Source organism: Drosophila subobscura, chromosome O (genome assembly GCF_008121235.1).
Source record: "Drosophila subobscura isolate 14011-0131.10 chromosome O, UCBerk_Dsub_1.0, whole genome shotgun sequence".
Classification (NCBI taxonomy): Eukaryota; Metazoa; Arthropoda; class Insecta; order Diptera; family Drosophilidae; genus Drosophila; species Drosophila subobscura.
The window spans coordinates 8,938,053-8,956,242 of record NC_048533.1 but is presented as its reverse complement, the minus strand read 5'-3'; the positions used below and the strand labels follow the sequence as shown (position 1 = coordinate 8,956,242).

At 47.2% G+C, this 18,190-nt stretch overlaps 2 protein-coding genes across 4 annotated transcripts in view; both read left to right on the top strand.

Annotated features, from left to right (window-relative positions):
- LOC117896084 (single-minded homolog 2) overlaps positions 1–11,577 on the top strand; it is a 33,795-nt gene extending 22,218 nt beyond the window's left edge. The window contains exons 4-9 of one of the 3 annotated variants that reach the window (XM_034804123.1): positions 1,640–1,764; positions 6,049–6,138; positions 7,263–7,767; positions 7,833–8,662; positions 8,726–9,508; positions 9,884–11,577. In XM_034804123.1, coding sequence (XP_034660014.1) covers positions 1,640–1,764; positions 6,049–6,138; positions 7,263–7,767; positions 7,833–8,662; positions 8,726–9,508; positions 9,884–10,462 — 2,912 coding nt within the window. In that variant the 3' untranslated portion in view covers positions 10,463–11,577. Of the gene's footprint in view, positions 1–1,477; positions 1,567–1,639; positions 1,765–6,048; positions 6,139–7,262; positions 7,768–7,832; positions 8,663–8,725 lie in introns of those variants that run through there. The other 2 variants (XM_034804122.1, XM_034804121.1) reach the window with 2 other exon arrangements.
- Positions 11,578–15,790: 4,213 nt separating this feature from the next.
- Positions 15,791–18,005, top strand: LOC117896107. The gene is made up of 4 exons (XM_034804161.1): positions 15,791–16,171; positions 16,223–16,386; positions 16,449–17,709; positions 17,768–18,005. The coding sequence occupies exons 1-3, from the start codon at positions 15,876–15,878 to the stop codon at positions 16,631–16,633; spliced, it is 645 nt and encodes a 214-aa protein (XP_034660052.1). The 5' UTR covers positions 15,791–15,875; the 3' UTR covers positions 16,634–17,709; positions 17,768–18,005.
- Positions 18,006–18,190: the final 185 nt, after the last annotated feature.

Here is an 18,190-nt window from a genome sequence, read left to right as displayed (position 1 = left end):
GGAGAAACAGAGCGGAGTCACTTTTGTTAATTTGATAAAAAGGCCACCAAAAAGGCCGAGATTAAACCGCGGCGACAAGGAGCTCCAGTTTCGCGGTTACCCCAAAGGTAGGGCCACAGAGAGGCAGAGGGGTTGTGTGACGTGGTAGGGTAAAGGGTCAGTGTGGTTGGGCAGTGGAAGGGTCAGTGTGGTTGAAGGAGTGCTTCAGGGAGCCGCTAATTGAAATTGAAGCCAAACGCTGAGAGTTATTTTTATATACCCTTTTCGGAGGGTATTACGCGTTCAGACAGATTTTTGCAACGAGAAAGTGGGATTTTGAACGCCATAAAGTATATTTATTTATTTCAGGGATTGTATCAGTATTTCATATAACAGCCTGGGAAAAAATTAGTTTCTGTAGGAAAACCAAATTTCCTAAAGCATAAAAACCACACAATTCTTAGTTATATATCAACAATCGATGGACCTATAAGAGGTATCTACAAATGTATTTAATTACAAACCTAAACACTGGAATCTTTGGTTGTCTTTCTTTAGTAACTATTTTCTGTGTAGCTGAAATCAGAGAACATATTTTTAGATATTGTTGAAATGGTTTAAAATAATATTAAGTATAATATAATGGCCATATCCCATAGCTTTCATGTGGATTTAATGCATAAGGATATGCAAAGGGTATCTACTCAGACGACCCCAGAGTTTAGGGTTTAGGTGTTCTCCCTCACGTTTTATGTGTTCTTAGGGGTTGCACTTAGGGAAAGGGAAGCGCTTCAGGCGTTTTCCATGCGTAAATTAAGCATTTTCCTCTGTTTTTATTTTAGTTGCTGTTTTATTTCACTTTTATACATTTTTTATTTCACTCATTTGCGTTGATAAAAATCATAATTTATGGCATCAGACATCAGCCGGCGGTGGGCATAATTTTTGGCCAACGAACGGCACTCCACAACCCACCCTTCTGCAGGGCGTACCCTCCTCCATAGCCCACCTCTTGTAGGCCCGAAAACCTTTTACTAATATTGTGAAAATATATGAAGTTCCATTTCTTTTATCGTTTATCGCGCATAAATCAATTTTTGTGACAAATTTATTATAAAAAGTCTGCCGCCAGCGACGCCAGAGCCAAGAAATAAATAAACAAAGAACCACAGAGAGTGAGAGTCGAATGGGAAAATAGAATGAGTTTTCCTCGGAGGAAAATGGCCGCCCAAGGGTGGTACTATCAGAGGGGTGGCAGTGGTAGTGGGTGTGTGTGGTTCGGTGGGGCAAAAGCTCTCATAAAATATTACAATGACACCATAAACAATTTTTAGTACTTTTGCAAAAGCTGTAAATATTTATTGTACGAATATTTGGTGGAATTTCGGGGCACCTACCACAGAAATACATTTATATATACATATGATATATTGGATTTTTATGAAGTTACTATGGTTATGCCACCTCTCTGTCCCCTGTCCCCCAGTCCCTCTCTCAGTCAGTTTATAAAACAATTGTGTGGAATATTTATGGGCAAGCAATTTCCTTGGGGTTCCCCTCCTTCTGATGGCACATAAAATATTTATGGTTAATAAAATATCCCGAAGAATTCCTTCATAAATATTAAAGTTTTTCTATCCTGCTCCGGCACTCTTTGCAGTTGTTATGCATAAGGATAAGGAGGAGAACGGTGTCCTGCCCCACATACACGCACACGATGGCTACAGGACACGGGAGCTGGGCGCCTTCGAGCACGGCCTGCTGGATGGTGATATGTTCCTTCAGGTGAGTACCAGTAACAGTTTCCAGTTCCAGCTACAGCTCCAGCTGTCTCCCCACCAATCACCCACATTCGTCTTCATCAGCTTTTGTTTGATGGCTTCATTGGGGCACACAGGATATGCCACCCACCCATAATCAATCAGCGTCTTGTTATCCAAGAGGGAAGGAGAGACAGAGAGTTTCCATTGATAAATGCGAGACACGCAATCGAAGGTTGGGTGAGGGTCAGGCAAATGGTGCTGCAGAGCTTCGATGCCATCATATCGAATGTTCTGCAATTAATAAGTCCTGTAATTGATTATCCCAATTGAAGATTATATATCTAAGGGATGGTGGAGATTGAATGGAAAACTGACATCTTCAGGCTTGCTAGAGCCGTCTCTCAACAGCTATAGTTTCACACACTTGAAGGTCTAAATGTTGGTAAACAATTTCCCAATCACTTGATTTACAAACGATTGCTGATTTCTGTATAATTAATAAGCGGCTATCAACCACAAAACGAGGCAACGGCAACAGCTGCACCAAAGTGGAACAACACATAAAAAGTTATGCATTTCAAGTTTATGTGCCACCAAATAAACAGAAATAAAAAAAGAGTACAACTTCAATTAAATTGTCGCAAAGCACTCCCTCAACAGAGCCCCGTGCCGCCCCTCCCCTCGGGGCAGTTGCATGTTTTTGTTGAATTAAAAGTGCATGTGTCTCTCTTCCTGCATGTGTGTGTGTGTGTGTGTGTTGCACTGTCCGAGGCGCCAACATATGCACTTGTCACAGTCATGACAGTTTAATTTAATGCCCACATAGCTCACCGGGCATTGGAGCAGCGAGCAGCGAGCAGTCGGGCCACCAGGCAAGTGCTGCCACACACGTCTGACACTGCCATTGCCGCAACAGCCACAACAGCCACAACCTGGGGACAGACACACACGCAATTGTGCAACAACGCGCATTGCAACAACGCGGCCCGGCCTGGCCTGGCCTGCCGCCTTCCCTTTGTGTTTTTTTGGCGCTGCACTCCACACACAATTCAATGTCAAAGTCTCTTCAACTAAAGCCACACACCCGCCAAACCCCCCAGCCACAGCTGATACACCACACACCATACACACACTCGCTGTAGAATGTTGCACATTGCAGTTTCGTGTTTGGCTGCATTACGTATACGCAGGGTGGCCGCCGCCCCGAAACAAATTTGAATGCAAGCCAAAAAAAGCCCACTACGGGCACTTGAGGCCCTCTTCCTGACTCCAGCTAATTGTCGAGCTCAAAAGCTGCACAATTGTGCATTTCCGTGCATATTTTGAGTCTGTCTCGCAAAGGAGGAAGGCGCTAGGAAATGTTCTGGTGGGGGGAAAGGGCTGAGGTAGAGAGTTGGGTGTGCATATTTAGTTTTAATACCTCAGGTATTTGTTACCTGTTGCCCCGTGCTGAAGTTTTACTTTTTGCAGCAGCTGTATGGCTCACATATTATCATTAGAAAATGGCATTTTGTCACGCAGCTCGTGCCCGTTCCCGTTCCCTCCCCATTCATATATGGAGTATACACCGTTTAATTGTCTTCCGTTTTCACTGAAAGTAAAACACTTTCAACACTCATTTTCAACTGAACTAGAGTTGGCTGCATGCAACATGTTTTTTTTTAGTTTTGGGAGGCAGGCGGGCATATACTAACTAGAGAGGTGGATCTCCTCTCTCTCTCTCGCTCGACTGGGGTGGGCTTTATTGAGCAATTATCTAGGAGAATATGGACAAATTGGCCAAACTAGGCAGACGACTATTCCGCCTCCTCCTCATGTCCGTCTGTTTGTCCGTCTGTCTGCCTTTCCTGCATCTTTGGCTAGGAAATGATAAAATAATCGCTGCCAACTTATCAAATCTACAAAGTGAAATGCAAGATTTACACAGAGACACAAAGAGACCCACACAGAGATGTTTACCCATAAAACCACACACGGCTAAACCCATAAACACACGGATACTTTTCCACTCACACAAAGGCACCTTGTAAAAGTATCTCTTGGATGTAGTGCCCTCTCCACTCTCCACTCTCCACGTACCCCACTCAAAAGACGGGCGTGTATTATTAAAATCGCATTAGAAGACGCCGCAGACGCAAACGCAGACGCAGACGCAGACGAGAGCTTGTCTAAATTGTAGCTGCTGGAGGGAAAGAGAGAGCCTCCCCTCCCCACACATATGTATGTACATCCTATGGAGTGTGAGAGAGATGGCCACAGAAACAATTAGACTGTGGGGAGAAATCTTTCATGTCCGTATAAAAACATAAAATGCCGCAAGAAATTAAACGAAAGGAGAGAGGCGAAGAAAAAGAGTAACCAATGAATGAGAAAATGATAATAAAGAAAAAATGTAACCAGGATTTGGAATGGCCCACAGCGCAGAAAATATACTCTACGAAAATAGATCCGAAAATGTGTAGAAATATATTTTATTATTATTATTTGATATTTGTATGTACATAAATATGTAGAAGTAGGAGGAGGATATGTAGTCAATGTATTGATTCCTATAGCCATCAAAGAGCTTCCAAATAGTTCTTTAACTTCAACGATTGAACCTCTTCTTGAGAAGTATCTAAAACTTCCTCTCTCTCTCTCTGTCTGTCTGTTGGTACCTCTCGCTCTTCCTCATACACTGGCTACTGGTTGAGGAGGTTTTTATGACGTTTATTGATGCCTGACCACTCGTCTCTTTTCATCTCAGCTCAGCTCGGCCTGATGACAATCCATATGCCATATCCTTTGGGGGCTGTTGATGCGTTTTAAATGATGACGCCACTTAGCATTTATGTCGGCTAATGCCAATGCCCCTCTGTTGAGGAGCCACAAGCCAGCCCCACTGGATTGTTTCCCGCTGTTTGAGGCTCTCCAGATCAGGCTCTCCCCTGATATCGTCTCAGTTTCAGGCCGTCTCTGGCTCTGCCCTGGACCTCCTGCTCTGTAATTAGCAGCAATCGCGCACATTTTTCTCCGGCTCACAACGAGCAGGGAGAACTTCCTTTGGGATGAGGCTGTGGCTGTGGCCGATGTGGTGGCTGCAAATTGATATTTAAATACGCCCGTATTAATTACGTCCCGTATTTGTGTGCCGAGTTCTGTTTCTGTTGCTGTGTCCTTCTGGCCTGGCTTTTGTTTTTTATTAATTACCGCCGCACCGCAACAGGGGCACTAATGGAGCATTGGCAAATTTGTCTTTCGCTGCGAGGCCGGGTCTCAATTTTCATTTTCATTTCATTTCACACGTTGCACGCTGCACGTTGCGCGTTGCACGACGACGCCAACACCGACACGACGCTTACCGCTTACCGTTAGCCGACTGTGTTCCGTTGTGTTCCACTTGAGATCTGCAGAGGAGAATCGCATGCGTGGCGTCCATTAGCAGTCCATAAAACCCGACTTTAAATGCAATCTAAAACAATAATGCGGCCCCCAATAATACAACAAAAAACCAACAACAACAGCAGCAGAACACAACAATGAAAATTATTACAAACTTTTGCACAGTCATATTTATCGTACATTTATTTCTTGTTAGCCAAGTCTCCAGTCGCTTTTGGCGACGTCAACGCACATCCGAATAGATAATTACAATGGATCATCTCTGCTGGGATAGGAGCGTGGACTCTGTGTGTGTGTGTGGAATGGAAACCTGCAATTACAGCCAAAAAATCGTTGCCTCCCTCTGCCTGTGTTCGGTGGAAACGCATTGATTTAATTGCCAGCCATTTCCTGGTTCCTCACACACACACACAGAGCGGGATCGGGCGACCTGTGGCTTGGATGAAATGAGCCGCTTATGCGCTGATTACGCTTTGGTTGCGGCCATCATCACTGGTTTCTGTTGTGGCAAGGTTCATTCATACTAAAGATTCAACCAGTCATAGGACAGGCACTGAGAGAAATCATAGAGCCACAGCAAAGTGTATCCTGTAGATGGAACGGAATATATAGCCCATCTTCCACTCCTCCAATCATCAATCATTTCTCTACGTGTAGTCAAAACGCCGTCGGCTTTCAAGATGGATAACATTTCATTCACAAATACGGAATGATGAGCCCCACAGCAGCTACTGTAATTACCCCTTTCTGTGGCGAGTCATTCATTCATCTGTCCCTCTATTGATTCCTGCACCTTTGCCACTTGCTACTTGTCTCTGGAGCAACATGGATGACCCCAAAAATAGATTTAATTCATAGTTTTGATTTAATTTTGATGCCACTCACTCAGATTCACATTCTCTTGGGTTTTCTTTTTCTTTTGCAGGCCCTAAATGGATTTCTAATGATTCTGACATGCGAAGGCGAAGTCTTCTTTGCCACGCACAGCATCGAGAGCTATTTGGGTTTCCATCAGGTAAGTGCCGCCGACTCTATGTATGTACATATGTATGTGTCTTTCTCCTCTCATCATTTTGATTGATTTTAATTGCCGAGGGTTCTCTGATATTTTTGTCTGGTTTTTTGGGTCAAACTCTGGCATGCGGAAGCTGTCTGCCAGACAGAAGAAGGGAAGGAAACGAGTTAGGACGCAGTCAAACACACAGCTCAGAGACGGGATGGCCGAAGCAAGTGCTAAAATGAACCAATAATCCTCACGAACATGAATTCCAAATACCCTAAACCGAAATCCAGAGACTCCCATGGTTCAGGGTGCCCTCTGCCAGTGTTTGGAATCTTCGTTCCTTAAAGTGTATTGGAACCTGTATCGGTTGGGGTCTCAGACAGATCATAAATTAAAATCAGATTGCGCAATCGTTGGGAATTTCCTTACAGTAGGACCAGCAGCAGGGGGAAGGCTGGTAGTAGAGGTTCAGTAGCTGGGCGTTACCAGATTGATTCCGATTCCCATTCCAATTCCCCATTGCGATGCTGTGGCTCTTCCTTTATTGTAGTTTTTTGCCTACTTTATGGTCAAAATGGAAATTGAAATTGCAGTTAGCTTTAGCTTTCCCCCTGCAGCCTCCAGTCCTCATCCTTGCTTGGTTGCTTGTGTTGTTTTTTTAATTTAGTTGTAAATGTGTAAAGCGGCACATGCCACGCCCCGTTTGGCAGCTCAATTAAAAGCGTAGCTCCTTGGGATTCGAACTGGGACTGGGATTGGGATTGGTGGCTACCTTGTGGGGCAAATCAGTTGAGTTTGTTTGCTAAAGAAAGTTTTGTGTGCCAAACCGGCAGGGGGAATCCCATGGCTTTTGCGTATCTGGATTGTGCTCCCCCCGGAGGTAACCTCCTTCTCGGATTTCCCCTCCCCCTGCCCTTCTCTGCTCCTGGCGCGTGCAGAATTTATGTCTCAATTTGTGGCCAACATGAACATGGGGCGCATTTTCAATTTGCGCGAATTTTGATTTATACGCCCCGAAAACCAAAGGCAAAAGGGAATCCAGAGAGGGCATACAAAGGGGAAGACAAAGTAAAAATCAATGCGAGAAATTCCCTGCGAAAAGAAGAGTTGACTGACCCTTGTCTCTCGCTCCACAGTCGGACATTGTCCACCAGTCCGTGTACGAGCTGGTCCACTCGGAGGATCGCGAGGAGCTGCAGCGCCAGCTGCTGTGGAACAGCTTCCTGCCCGCGGACATGTCCAGCATGCAGCTCTCGGAGACGCTGGCCCCCGACAAGGCGCTCTACCTGGAGCGCAGCTTCACCGTTCGCTTCCGCTGCCTGCTGGACAACACGAGTGGATTCCTGCGGCTGGACATACGGGGCCGCATCAAGATTCTGCACGGCCAGAACCGAAAGACGGAGGAGCCGCCGCTGGCGCTGTTCGCCTACTGCACGCCCTTCGGCCCGCCCAGCCTCCTGGAGATTCCCCACAAGGAGAACATGTTCAAGTCCAAGCACAAGCTGGACTTCTCCCTGGTCTCCATGGACCAGCGCGGCAAGCACATCCTGGGCTATGCGGACGCCGAGCTGGTCCACATGGGTGGCTACGACCTGGTGCACTACGACGATCTGGCCTATGTGGCCAGTGCCCATCAGGAGCGTAAGTTCCAGCCACCAAAGCGCTGCAGTCTCTGCCGCTACAGTCTCCCCCTCTCTCCCTTTCAGTTCTCAAGACAGGCGCCTCGGGAATGATCGCGTATCGCTACCAGAAGAAGGACGGCGAGTGGCAGTGGCTGCAGACCAGCTCCCGTCTGGTGTACAAGAACTCCAAGCCGGACTTTGTGATCTGCACGCATCGCCAGCTGATGGACGAGGAGGGCCACGATCTGCTGGGCAAGCGGACCATGGACTTCAAGGTCAGCTACCTGGACACGGGCCTGGCGTCCACCTACTTCTCGGAGGCGGACCAGCTGGTCGTGCCGCCCAGTGCCTCGCCCACGGCCCACGCCCTGCCGCCGCCTGTGACCCCGACGCGGCCCAATCGGCGCTACAAGACGCAGCTGCGGGACTTCCTCTCGACGTGCCGCAGCAAGCGCAAGCTCCAGCAGCAGCAGCAACAGCAGCAGCAGAACCAGCAGACGTCGCCGCTCGGCGGCCAGGTGGGCTCCCCGGCGCCTGCCGTGGCTGTGGAGTACCTGCCCGATCCGGCGGTGGCTGTGGCCGCCGCCGCCTACTCCAACCTCAATCCCATGTACTCGGCCTCGCCGTATGCCAGCGCCGCGGACAATCTCTACATGGGCAGCTCCATGCCGGCCAATGCCTTCTATCCGGTCAGCGAGAATCTCTTCCATCAGTACCGGCTGCAGGGCGCCGTCGGGGGCTACTACACGGACTACCCGCACTCCGGGGCACCGGCATCGGCGTATGTGGCCAATGGCTTCCTCTCCTACGATGGCTATGCGATCGCCTCCAAGGCGGACGAGAAGTGGCAGGAGACGGGCAAGTACTACAGTGGCTACAGCAGCGGCTATGGCAGTCCAACGTCCACGCCACAGGTGAGTGGCAGCTTTCCATCCATGGGGAATCCTTAAGCTAACCTTTCCCCTGTTCATCTGCAGCAAATTCCCCTCAAGACGCCCAAGTCTTCGCCGCAGGTTATGGAGGTCATCTCCTGCTCCTCCGACGGACCATCGCCGGTGAGTGGTGCCACGCCCAATGGCGCGATACCCGTGACGCCCAAAGTGGAGCTTGCAGCAACAGCAGCGACGGCGGCGGCAGCGGCAGCGGCAGCTGCGGGCGGGGATCCCTACGAGCGGCAAACGGTGCTGATGTGGGGTACCACCCATTCCAGTGGCGTTCCCTTGAACAGTCTGCAGGGTGGACGCTCTGGCTCGCCCCAACGCCTCGCCACGCCCCTCACCAATGGTCTGGGATACGCCACGAACAACAACAACAACGAGCATGAGCCGGCGACGGCGGCCAAGTGGAACGGAGTGAAGGAGCTGCCGGGCAAATCGGCCAGCGCCAGCACACCGGAGAGCTATCAGATGCAGCACGACGACTCCGGACTGTACTCTGCCTCCTCGCACACGACCTCGCCCCAGCAGCAGCAGCAGCAGCAACAGCAGCAGACCCAACGTGGAGTTGGTTCCAATGTTAGCGCTCCCAGTATTCCCCTCACGCACCCAGTCCAGGCCGTCACGGGCACAGGCACCGGCACGGGCACAGATCATCAGGCCGTGCACCCGTCCAGCTGCCACCAACAGCAGCAGCAACAACAGCAACAGCAACACCAGCAGCAACAGCAACAGCATCATCATGGCCACCCGCATCCGCACTCGCATCATCATCACCATCATCATCACCATCATGAGGCGGCGCATCATCAGCATGCAGCAGCGGCAGCAGCAGCGGCAGCCGCAAGCAGCGAGGTATGGACGCCCGCCTCCTACTCGCAGTACTCGCAGTACTTCACGTATCATCCGCATCCGCATACGCATCCGCATTCGCACCCGCACCACCCGTCGGCGACGGCGGGCAGTGGCGGACACGTTTCGGCGGCTCAATCGCACCACCTGCACCACGGTCACGGTCACCGCTAGACCCTTGGGTGGGGGAATAGATTGCACCCAGTATTGAAGCACACAACAAATCACTTTACTCACTGTAATTCCCACTGTAATCGCAAGAACACACACACACTGATACACCCGTGCACCCACAAAGAGTGCTCTCTCTCTCTCGCCTGACTACTAACCGTAACGATCCCTCCCTAGATCATACTCACGACCCATCAGCAGCAGCAGCAGCAGCAGCAAGCGCTTGGCGGCTATCCACTGCATCATCCACTGCAGCTGGTGGGAGGAGCATCCGAATCGCCGCCGCCACCCACAACCCGCTCGCCCACAGCCCTGCCCGCAGTCAGCAGTCTGCTCAATGGTGGAGCAGCCACAACCGATGCCGTTTCCCCCTACCAGCAGCTGGCCATTGTCTCCACGCCGCTGGTGATCTGCGCCGAGGAGGTGGGCATGGCCCTGCAGCCGCTCAGCGAGAGCAGTGAGACAACGCGGATGGGACGCAAGTCGGCCAAGCAGCAGGTCCAGCAGCAGTCCTTGCAACAGCAGCAGCAGCAGCAGCAGGCCGTGCAGCAACAACAGCAAACGCTCTACCAGCAGCATCATACGCATCATCATGCACATCCACAGCATCATCCGCAGCACCATCTGCTCTATCCGGCCAACATTACGGCGCACACAGCCTTGGCCTATGCCCCGCCGACGGCTGGAGGCGCCTACGCCGATGGCAGTCCGCTGCTCTCCTTCTCGGAGGTGACCAACACGCTGCTCAACCAGTGAGGAAGAGGGAGGGCACTGTAGGAGCAGAAGAGCACAACCATGTTCAACAGTTTTGCCAAAATGTGGACTATGACTATCGTATCTTCCATAATCTGAACCCCAGCACCAAGCAACCCAGACACCCAGCAATATGTGGATATATCCAGGCGCACACCGATTCATTTGGCTACTCCTTGGTTGAATCTGAGCAAACAGCAAGAGAAAAACGAATTATATTTATTTTACTGTGATAATTTATAGATACATTTATTGTATAATTGAAACTATATCCTTAATATCCGTATCCGTATCCATATCCGTATCCACACTTCCATAGACACACGAAAAGGGCAATAGGATTTGGGTACAAAGCCAGCACAAAGTTAAGAGGGGAACCGAGTCGATAGATAGATAGATCCCTTCGACAATCAATTTCAGTTGTAGTTGTAACCAAAGATAATTCTCTAACTAACTTAAACATATTGTTTTAGCATAATGCCCTACGATCCAGATTCATATTGCGCCCAACATTTGTTACCGAACAAAGTGGGGGCGGTGAATGCCTAAATAGTTGCGTTTAAGAGTGCTTAAGTAGAACCTAAGATAATACCAGATGCTTGTATCCATATTGTATTTAATTCAACCCTAGACATAGTGCGCAATGCAAGTTAATGTAATTCATTCATGATTCCTATGGTTTAGCATGTAATTCGACTAATCCCTCAGCGGATATACGTACTGTACATTTGTACATTTAAAGTTTTCTTGAAATTTCTAGTCGCCCGCATAAAACAAACATTTACTTATAAATTAAACAAACTACCATACTATATCTCCACTTCGATTGTGTCCAAGCAATTTCCGTTCTGTCCTTTGTAGTCTGTACTACGATGACAACATGGCATGGACCTTTGGCATAAGCTAACAAAATTAATGCGTAATGTTTTCGATGAGTATTCGCATCCAAAACGAAACAAAAACAAACACAAAAACATACAAAATATGTAGATACTCTCTCAGCTAATCAGTGGGAAAAATCATATCAATTTCAATTACAAATTTATTACGCAGCCCGAGTGCATGTAAAGCGCCTATCCAAAACAATCAGAGCGAAATAAATCTAGATAATAATCGAATTAATTAAAGTGGGAATTTATTGTTTGGGTTTAATTAAGGAATCTTCTGGCAACCGAATCATAAGGTAATATACTAAAATTCGCAGATTTGTTTATTAGTTCGTTCTCTTTAGAGTTTCAGGTTTCACAGCAGCCAGCTTAAATATATGTAGTTTCATTTACGAAAAGTAACGTTTTACTATTGCCGACTTTTAGGCAGAGTCCCCTAAATTCCACAGAAGTGGCGCCGCCAGTGTTACGGCGATTTTCGGATCTTTTGAGGCAACATTAACAAGTTGATGCCTGTGGCGGGAAGGGAGTCGTGGTCGGGCCGCCACGCAATCGTTATTTATGTTCGATTTATTAGGACTCTTCCGGATGAAGGCCAAATGATCTGCGAGGTAATACGCCTCCAAGTTTTATTGTTCCTTATGGACTGTGGATCGCGGGTAACCTAACTAAGTCTCCATAAATACAAATTAATCAGTTTTAAGCTCAACCGATACATTTATCTACTCGTTGATTGGTGTGGGAGTTCTCAAATGGAATACGACAATCCGTACTCAAAATTTTTCATTTATTATCATTGGTTCTTTAGAATTCGCAATCTTTCAAAAGTGTTTTCCTTTTGTCTCTTTGTTGTTTTTCTCCTCTATATGTGGCCTTGTCCGCTGTGAAATTTGTAGACCAACCGATTAGCCGATCATAAGTATAGGACCAGAGTATAAACTCTCAGTTGCGGAAACGTACTTAGATTTTGAGCTGCCCCTTTCTTTTAGCCAATATGGAGTGCAGATTCCCCAAGGTAACTTGACTAGTAATGCCCACCCCGAAAACAGTGGCCAGACAGCATCCTCCTCAATGTGCAAGCAATTCGTGGCCCAAGGTGTAACAATCAAGTAAATCAGCATTTCCATGGAGCAATGTTAATTCAACCGCAAGCCATTACCATCTCCCAGCTTAATTGGAGACTTTACTGCCTTTAATTGACAACGACAACGACAACGACAACGCTGGCTCCCCACATAACACACACTGGCAGACACACACAGCACCTTTTGATTGACACATTACAATCATATTTTCCCCCGTCTTTATAGATAATGGAAAAGCATTCATCAGATGTGAAGACTAACATTAGAGCGTACAAAAGAATAATCATCCATCGGTGCGGGAGCGCACCCAAAACCAAAACTAAAGCCAAAGCCCAAGACCCATCTTGAATGGTAAGCAATCATATGTGGGCTGCGTTGTTTACGCTCAATATTAAATGATGTATTCTACGGTGGTACTCGCATGGATTATCCCAAGACCAAACAGAGATTTGCGCCACCAAAGCAAACCAATTAATCACAGACACAAATTCCTGTATACAATTCATGCATTGAACCAAATTTCAGCTGAATTCACATTGAAAAATACTCGTATTGTCGATAGTGATGGCTTTATTGTTGAAGAGGCACTGACTGCCGCACAGCGCACTTGACTCCACTTGGAGGCTTGGTATGGATGCCGATGCCGATGCCCATGCCCTCCGGGGCACCTCAGGCGAGTGTGGCTGCTGCTGCTCCTCCTGTTCCATTGCCAAGCGAAGGTTATGTGCCGAACAATAGACGAGTGTGTGTACGAGTGTGTGCTACCATTTTGGCATTTCAGAACAACCCCCCGAAAGGAACTGTGGCATCAAGTGAATGGCTCGACAGACAGCTGCACGAGGAGCGAATGGTTGATGCTCTAATTGGTGTTCAAAGCTTCAACTGTTTATTGAGCTATTTATAGCCTCCCATCGATAGGGTATGTACCAATATATTGCTGGTTAACAACAAACAGTCGAGATGGCCCAGATGGGCAGTTCGTGTCTTGAGTCTTTCGTTTGACGCATCTTTGAGATCATTCTCTAATAGATTGCCGCTATAACAGAAGGCGAACACCACACACCAACAGAAACTGAAACTGAAACAGAAACTGAAATGGAAATAAATACAACAATTAACAAAGTGCGCCGTTTGTTTACTTTGATTTACTTAACGTTTTTTCTTTTTGTTTTTTTGTTTTTGTTTTTCCTTCTTTTTATTGTTTTAAGTTCCATTTTGTTCATTGCATTGTTACTGTTGCTTGACCTTTAATAGTCGTGTTGTACATTGTGCCATGGGCGTCTTGGTAGGTCTACACACCACTCGTGCCGCGCCGCACAGTTGGATCTGGAGATGTTGGGTCACAAGTGAAGCTGGAGCATCTCAGAAATGACTGCACAATTGAACTTCAAATCTTTCGATCTTTCGGGCTTTCGGGGCGGCAGTGTGTAAGTGCAATAAATGCTGCCAAAGGTGATAATCTTGGCTTATTCATTGCTCTTCATGTTCGTCACTTAAGGTCAATGATATTGCCGAGCAGAGCCGAGCTGACCGCATGCCGGACGCGAACGTGATCATCGCAAGCGCTCAACTGCTCTGACCTTGCAGCATTGTTTGTTTGACAAATTTGTAGCAGGCCACAGAAGCGGACCAGAAACTTGCGACCGGATGCGCCTCGAAGTATCATGGCAAATCGTGGAGAAGCACCAACTTGGCAGACATCTCTTTGCCAGCAAAGGTGTGTGTGTGTGCCATGCCCTTCCTCTTAGCACCTTTTGCCGTATGCGCAATGATTTCCATATTACTTGCTGTTATCAATTATGTCTGTGTTGTGTGGGGTGTTTAGCCGGTCCACTTTCATTTTTCATGCACAGCACGACTTCCCCTCGAGCGGTTGCTCGGTGCCATACAGAAAACCTCTTAATAAACGTGTGAATCTTCGAATGGTTTCGCTGTGTGTGTGCTTCTGCTTTTATTTGCTCAGCTAAGCCGTAAAGCTCTTCATGGAAATTGAATGTGGGGGGACCTTGCTGAAATTAACAGCCAGCAGAGTGGCGACTCCAGCTATCAGCATGAATTATGTGGAATTGCACCAATTTGGCAATTAAACATGTGTAGCGTGAGAGAGCGAAAGAGACAGACTGTGGCCAGTAAGCCAGTAAGCAGCGTGGGGAGAGACTGAAGAGAGCGAGTGCCACTAGTGCCACAGTGAGCATAAATGGCAGGCTACAAATGTTTCTGCTTATTTGCGGCTGAGGCGACCTTCAATGGAATCACAGCCAGGCCCCAGATGATGGTGATGACACACCTATGTACATACATATGTACATACTGTACATATGTTTGCCTCTATGTGCTTGGATTGGATTGAATTTTTGTGGATCCCACACCTTCTTCTCGGTGTTCTTTTGCCCATGACTAGTGAACCCCTTTGACATCGCTGCTAATTGCAGAAACGAGCAGAGCAGATCCCAAGCAGAAATAGAAACAGAATTCCAAATTCGTGATATGCAAGAACCAAAAGTCATGGTATGTCGTGGCACCAACAGAGGGAGAACACCCAGAATTAATCATATAATTTGATGCTAATGGGTTTTCTTATCGCACTTTTGGGTAACATCGACTAAGTATGAACCCATGAACAACACTCTCTGAAATCATTCGACTGTGTCCAGATCTGCACTCCCCTCCCCACCACCGCACCAACCCCCCTGACTCACCTTCTCTGATTGCGAATCTTCAGTCTTTGGTCCGAGCCAATCTTCAAGTGTCGCTTGCCATTAAATTGACCTTAAAAACGGCTTTTCATTGGGATGGATGGTGTGTCAAATGGGTCTCCAGCTGGCTGGCTGCTGCTACCACAGCTACCGATTAATGATGCTGGTTATTATTATTATGATGATGATGATTATGATTGTGATGCTGCTGTGTGGCATCGCAAGTCATTGCTCACCCAATTTCAAAACATATTAACCCGCACACTCTCACATGTACTCGTACACCGATAAATTGTGAAGTAAATCCGCTCTAAGACAATTCCACATCTTGGCATTCAGTGTGTGGCTCAAATTTCACTAATAACCAAACCTTCACATCCCTCACCCACTCTGGCACACGGCCCCCCGCTTGCGGATCAATCGATCCATCGATCGATCGATCGAATTTGATTTTCGGCTGCTGCCGCACTGAAGGTCGTTGCGGAGCTCCCCATCGATTCGTCTTCAGCGCAACTCAAAGATGAATTACATTAACATTTCGTTATTGTAATTGCCAACGAATTGTGACTAGAGAGGCTCCCCGAGAAATATTTGTACGCATCATGATCATGAAAGGCTTTGCTGGAAAGGTCAACTTTGGTTTGACATTGTCGGAATTCGATTCGGTTCAGTCTGAACAGGCTCATCAAAAGTTGTGTGGCCAAAAATTCTATTGCTCTCCCAGCAATATTAAATAATATATTTTACAATGAACAATTTTGGGGCGGAAGCTGCCCAATCGGCTTATCCCGTCGAGGATCCGGAAAACGATTTTACGCGTCGCTCGGACGACGATGAAGCGGAGCCGCTCCGTGTGAAGGAGATGATTAAACTCTACAACTTTGCCACTGAGAAGAACCAGGAACTGAAGCAAGCCAAGTCGTTCTATCGTGCTACCAACAAATCCCAAGCTCGCATTCAGGAGGATGTCGAGAGCTGCCACAGTGCTGCTGGCAGTTTTGCAGCGGATGAGCAGTCCAAGGAGGATATCAACGAGAAGGAATGGTGAGCCCTCAGCCTATATAACAGTCACCTATCACAAACAAACTTCAACAGCAACGATGCCATTACAACGGGCAGCTTTTATGTGACCACCACCGAGGAGCACACCTTTTTGCGTCAGTGCCTGATGAGCAACAATGGCAAGGATGTGTCAAAGCCAGTGGGTGCTCTGGAGAAGACCTACACCAGCAGCACCACCATTCGCCGCACAGAACAGGGTTTGTACTCCTTAGTTATGCTCCCTGCTGAAGCCTGCCCAAACCCGAATACATATTTACAGGTGTGCGCATTATCATTGACATCTTTTGCGACTCTGATGATAACACCATCGACGTGGTGGGTGGTCTCGTGGAGACTAAGATTCCAGCCAGTCGCATTTTGACTGAGTTCCAGAACCATTGCATGGGTTTGGGCCCGAAGGACACTGAGGGAGAGCAGAAGGCATCCGACTCCTCACATTTCTAGACAAGAGAAAATCCAAACCAAAACAAAATTCCATGTTACATACGCACAACCAATTTTTGTGTGTTTGTGTGAGTTATTTTCTTTCTTTCGTTTTGACAGCAGAAGCAGACAAAAAAACCACACACAAAAACGAACCATCGAGTGACTCTACTTCCTCCAGAGTCCGTCACGAAAACTGAAATCAAAATGAAAATGAAAATGGCAAAGAAAAACGCCTTGCCATACGAATATGAAAACCCAGAAACTCAATGAGGCAACACACGACAGGCGGCATGCAATGGACCTCGAGCGAGTCAAAGAAAACTACACTAGACCCCAACAACTGCAGCACCAACAAATACATCCCCGTCCCCGCTTTTACGACTCACCTCACGACAAAAGGGCTCTCGAGAGTAAATAAACGGCATGAATTGAAAATGGAAAATGGAAATCTTCGCTTTGCTTACAAAACCAAAGCTAACCAAGCAACCCAGCCAAGCAACCAACCGCCAGAAATCTGACTGAATGATGCCGCCAAAAGAGCCAGCGAATGAACGAATCTTAGATGGGGGAAAATGCTTTCGCAACTTGCCGCCCAATCTCGCTTAGATCTCCGACACTGCCGCCACTCTCGATTGCTCTATTTAGCCTGCTTCTGCTACAGCCCCAGCATCATCATCAGCATCATCAGCATCAAGTATCAGACTCAAACGTTCCAATAAATTAGACAAATAAACACCCATCAGTGGGTGAAGGGTTTCCCTAAACGGTGGCATTGCAAATGCTAATAACGTGCAATGAAAACAGAAAACTGAAATGAAAACTGAATACTGCAAACTGAATACTGAATACTGAATACCGAAACGGAGACGCTAAGCTGTTAACTGTAAACTGAAATTGAGAATGAAAATGAAAATGAAAATTAAGCTGCAATGTTAACGCTTTGCTGACTGAGACGGAGGCTTGCCCACTCGGCCCCAAGCCGATGACGATCTAACTTCGTTAACTGCCAGAGAAGATGCTGCACAGTGGAACGAAAGGAAGCTTTAAATGTTTGTTAACTTTACAATTGTTGGTTTATTTAATTGCTAGAATAGGTAAGCGCCTAAAGTTACTCACTCACAGGGGAGATTCTGCTAATCAAACATTCTTTAGCATCCACAAAACATCTGCAAAACATTAGAAAAATTTGACTTTGACTTTCATCGGAACAACTGGCTCTTTGGCGATCTTCAACTGGCAAAATTCCTCATAAAATCAACTTTGGTAACTTTAAATTCTGCATCAGCTAATCCAACTCTAAATGAACTATAAATTGTTAGCACAACTGAACCCGATTTAGCATTTTTGGCCACATTCGAAAGCATTCTGAATATATTTCTTCACAAATTAACAGAATTTTCTCTCTTGCGTGTGGGCGGCCTAGCCACAGACACAGCCACAGCCACAGCCACAGCCATGCCACTGTCGCCCACTGTGCTCGGGTGACGAAGCTCTGCTTGGCGCTTCTTTTGTGTTGTAGCTGCTGCCTCCGACTGTAGCTCTGCCTCTGTCTCCGACTCTGACTGTTGCGGGCGG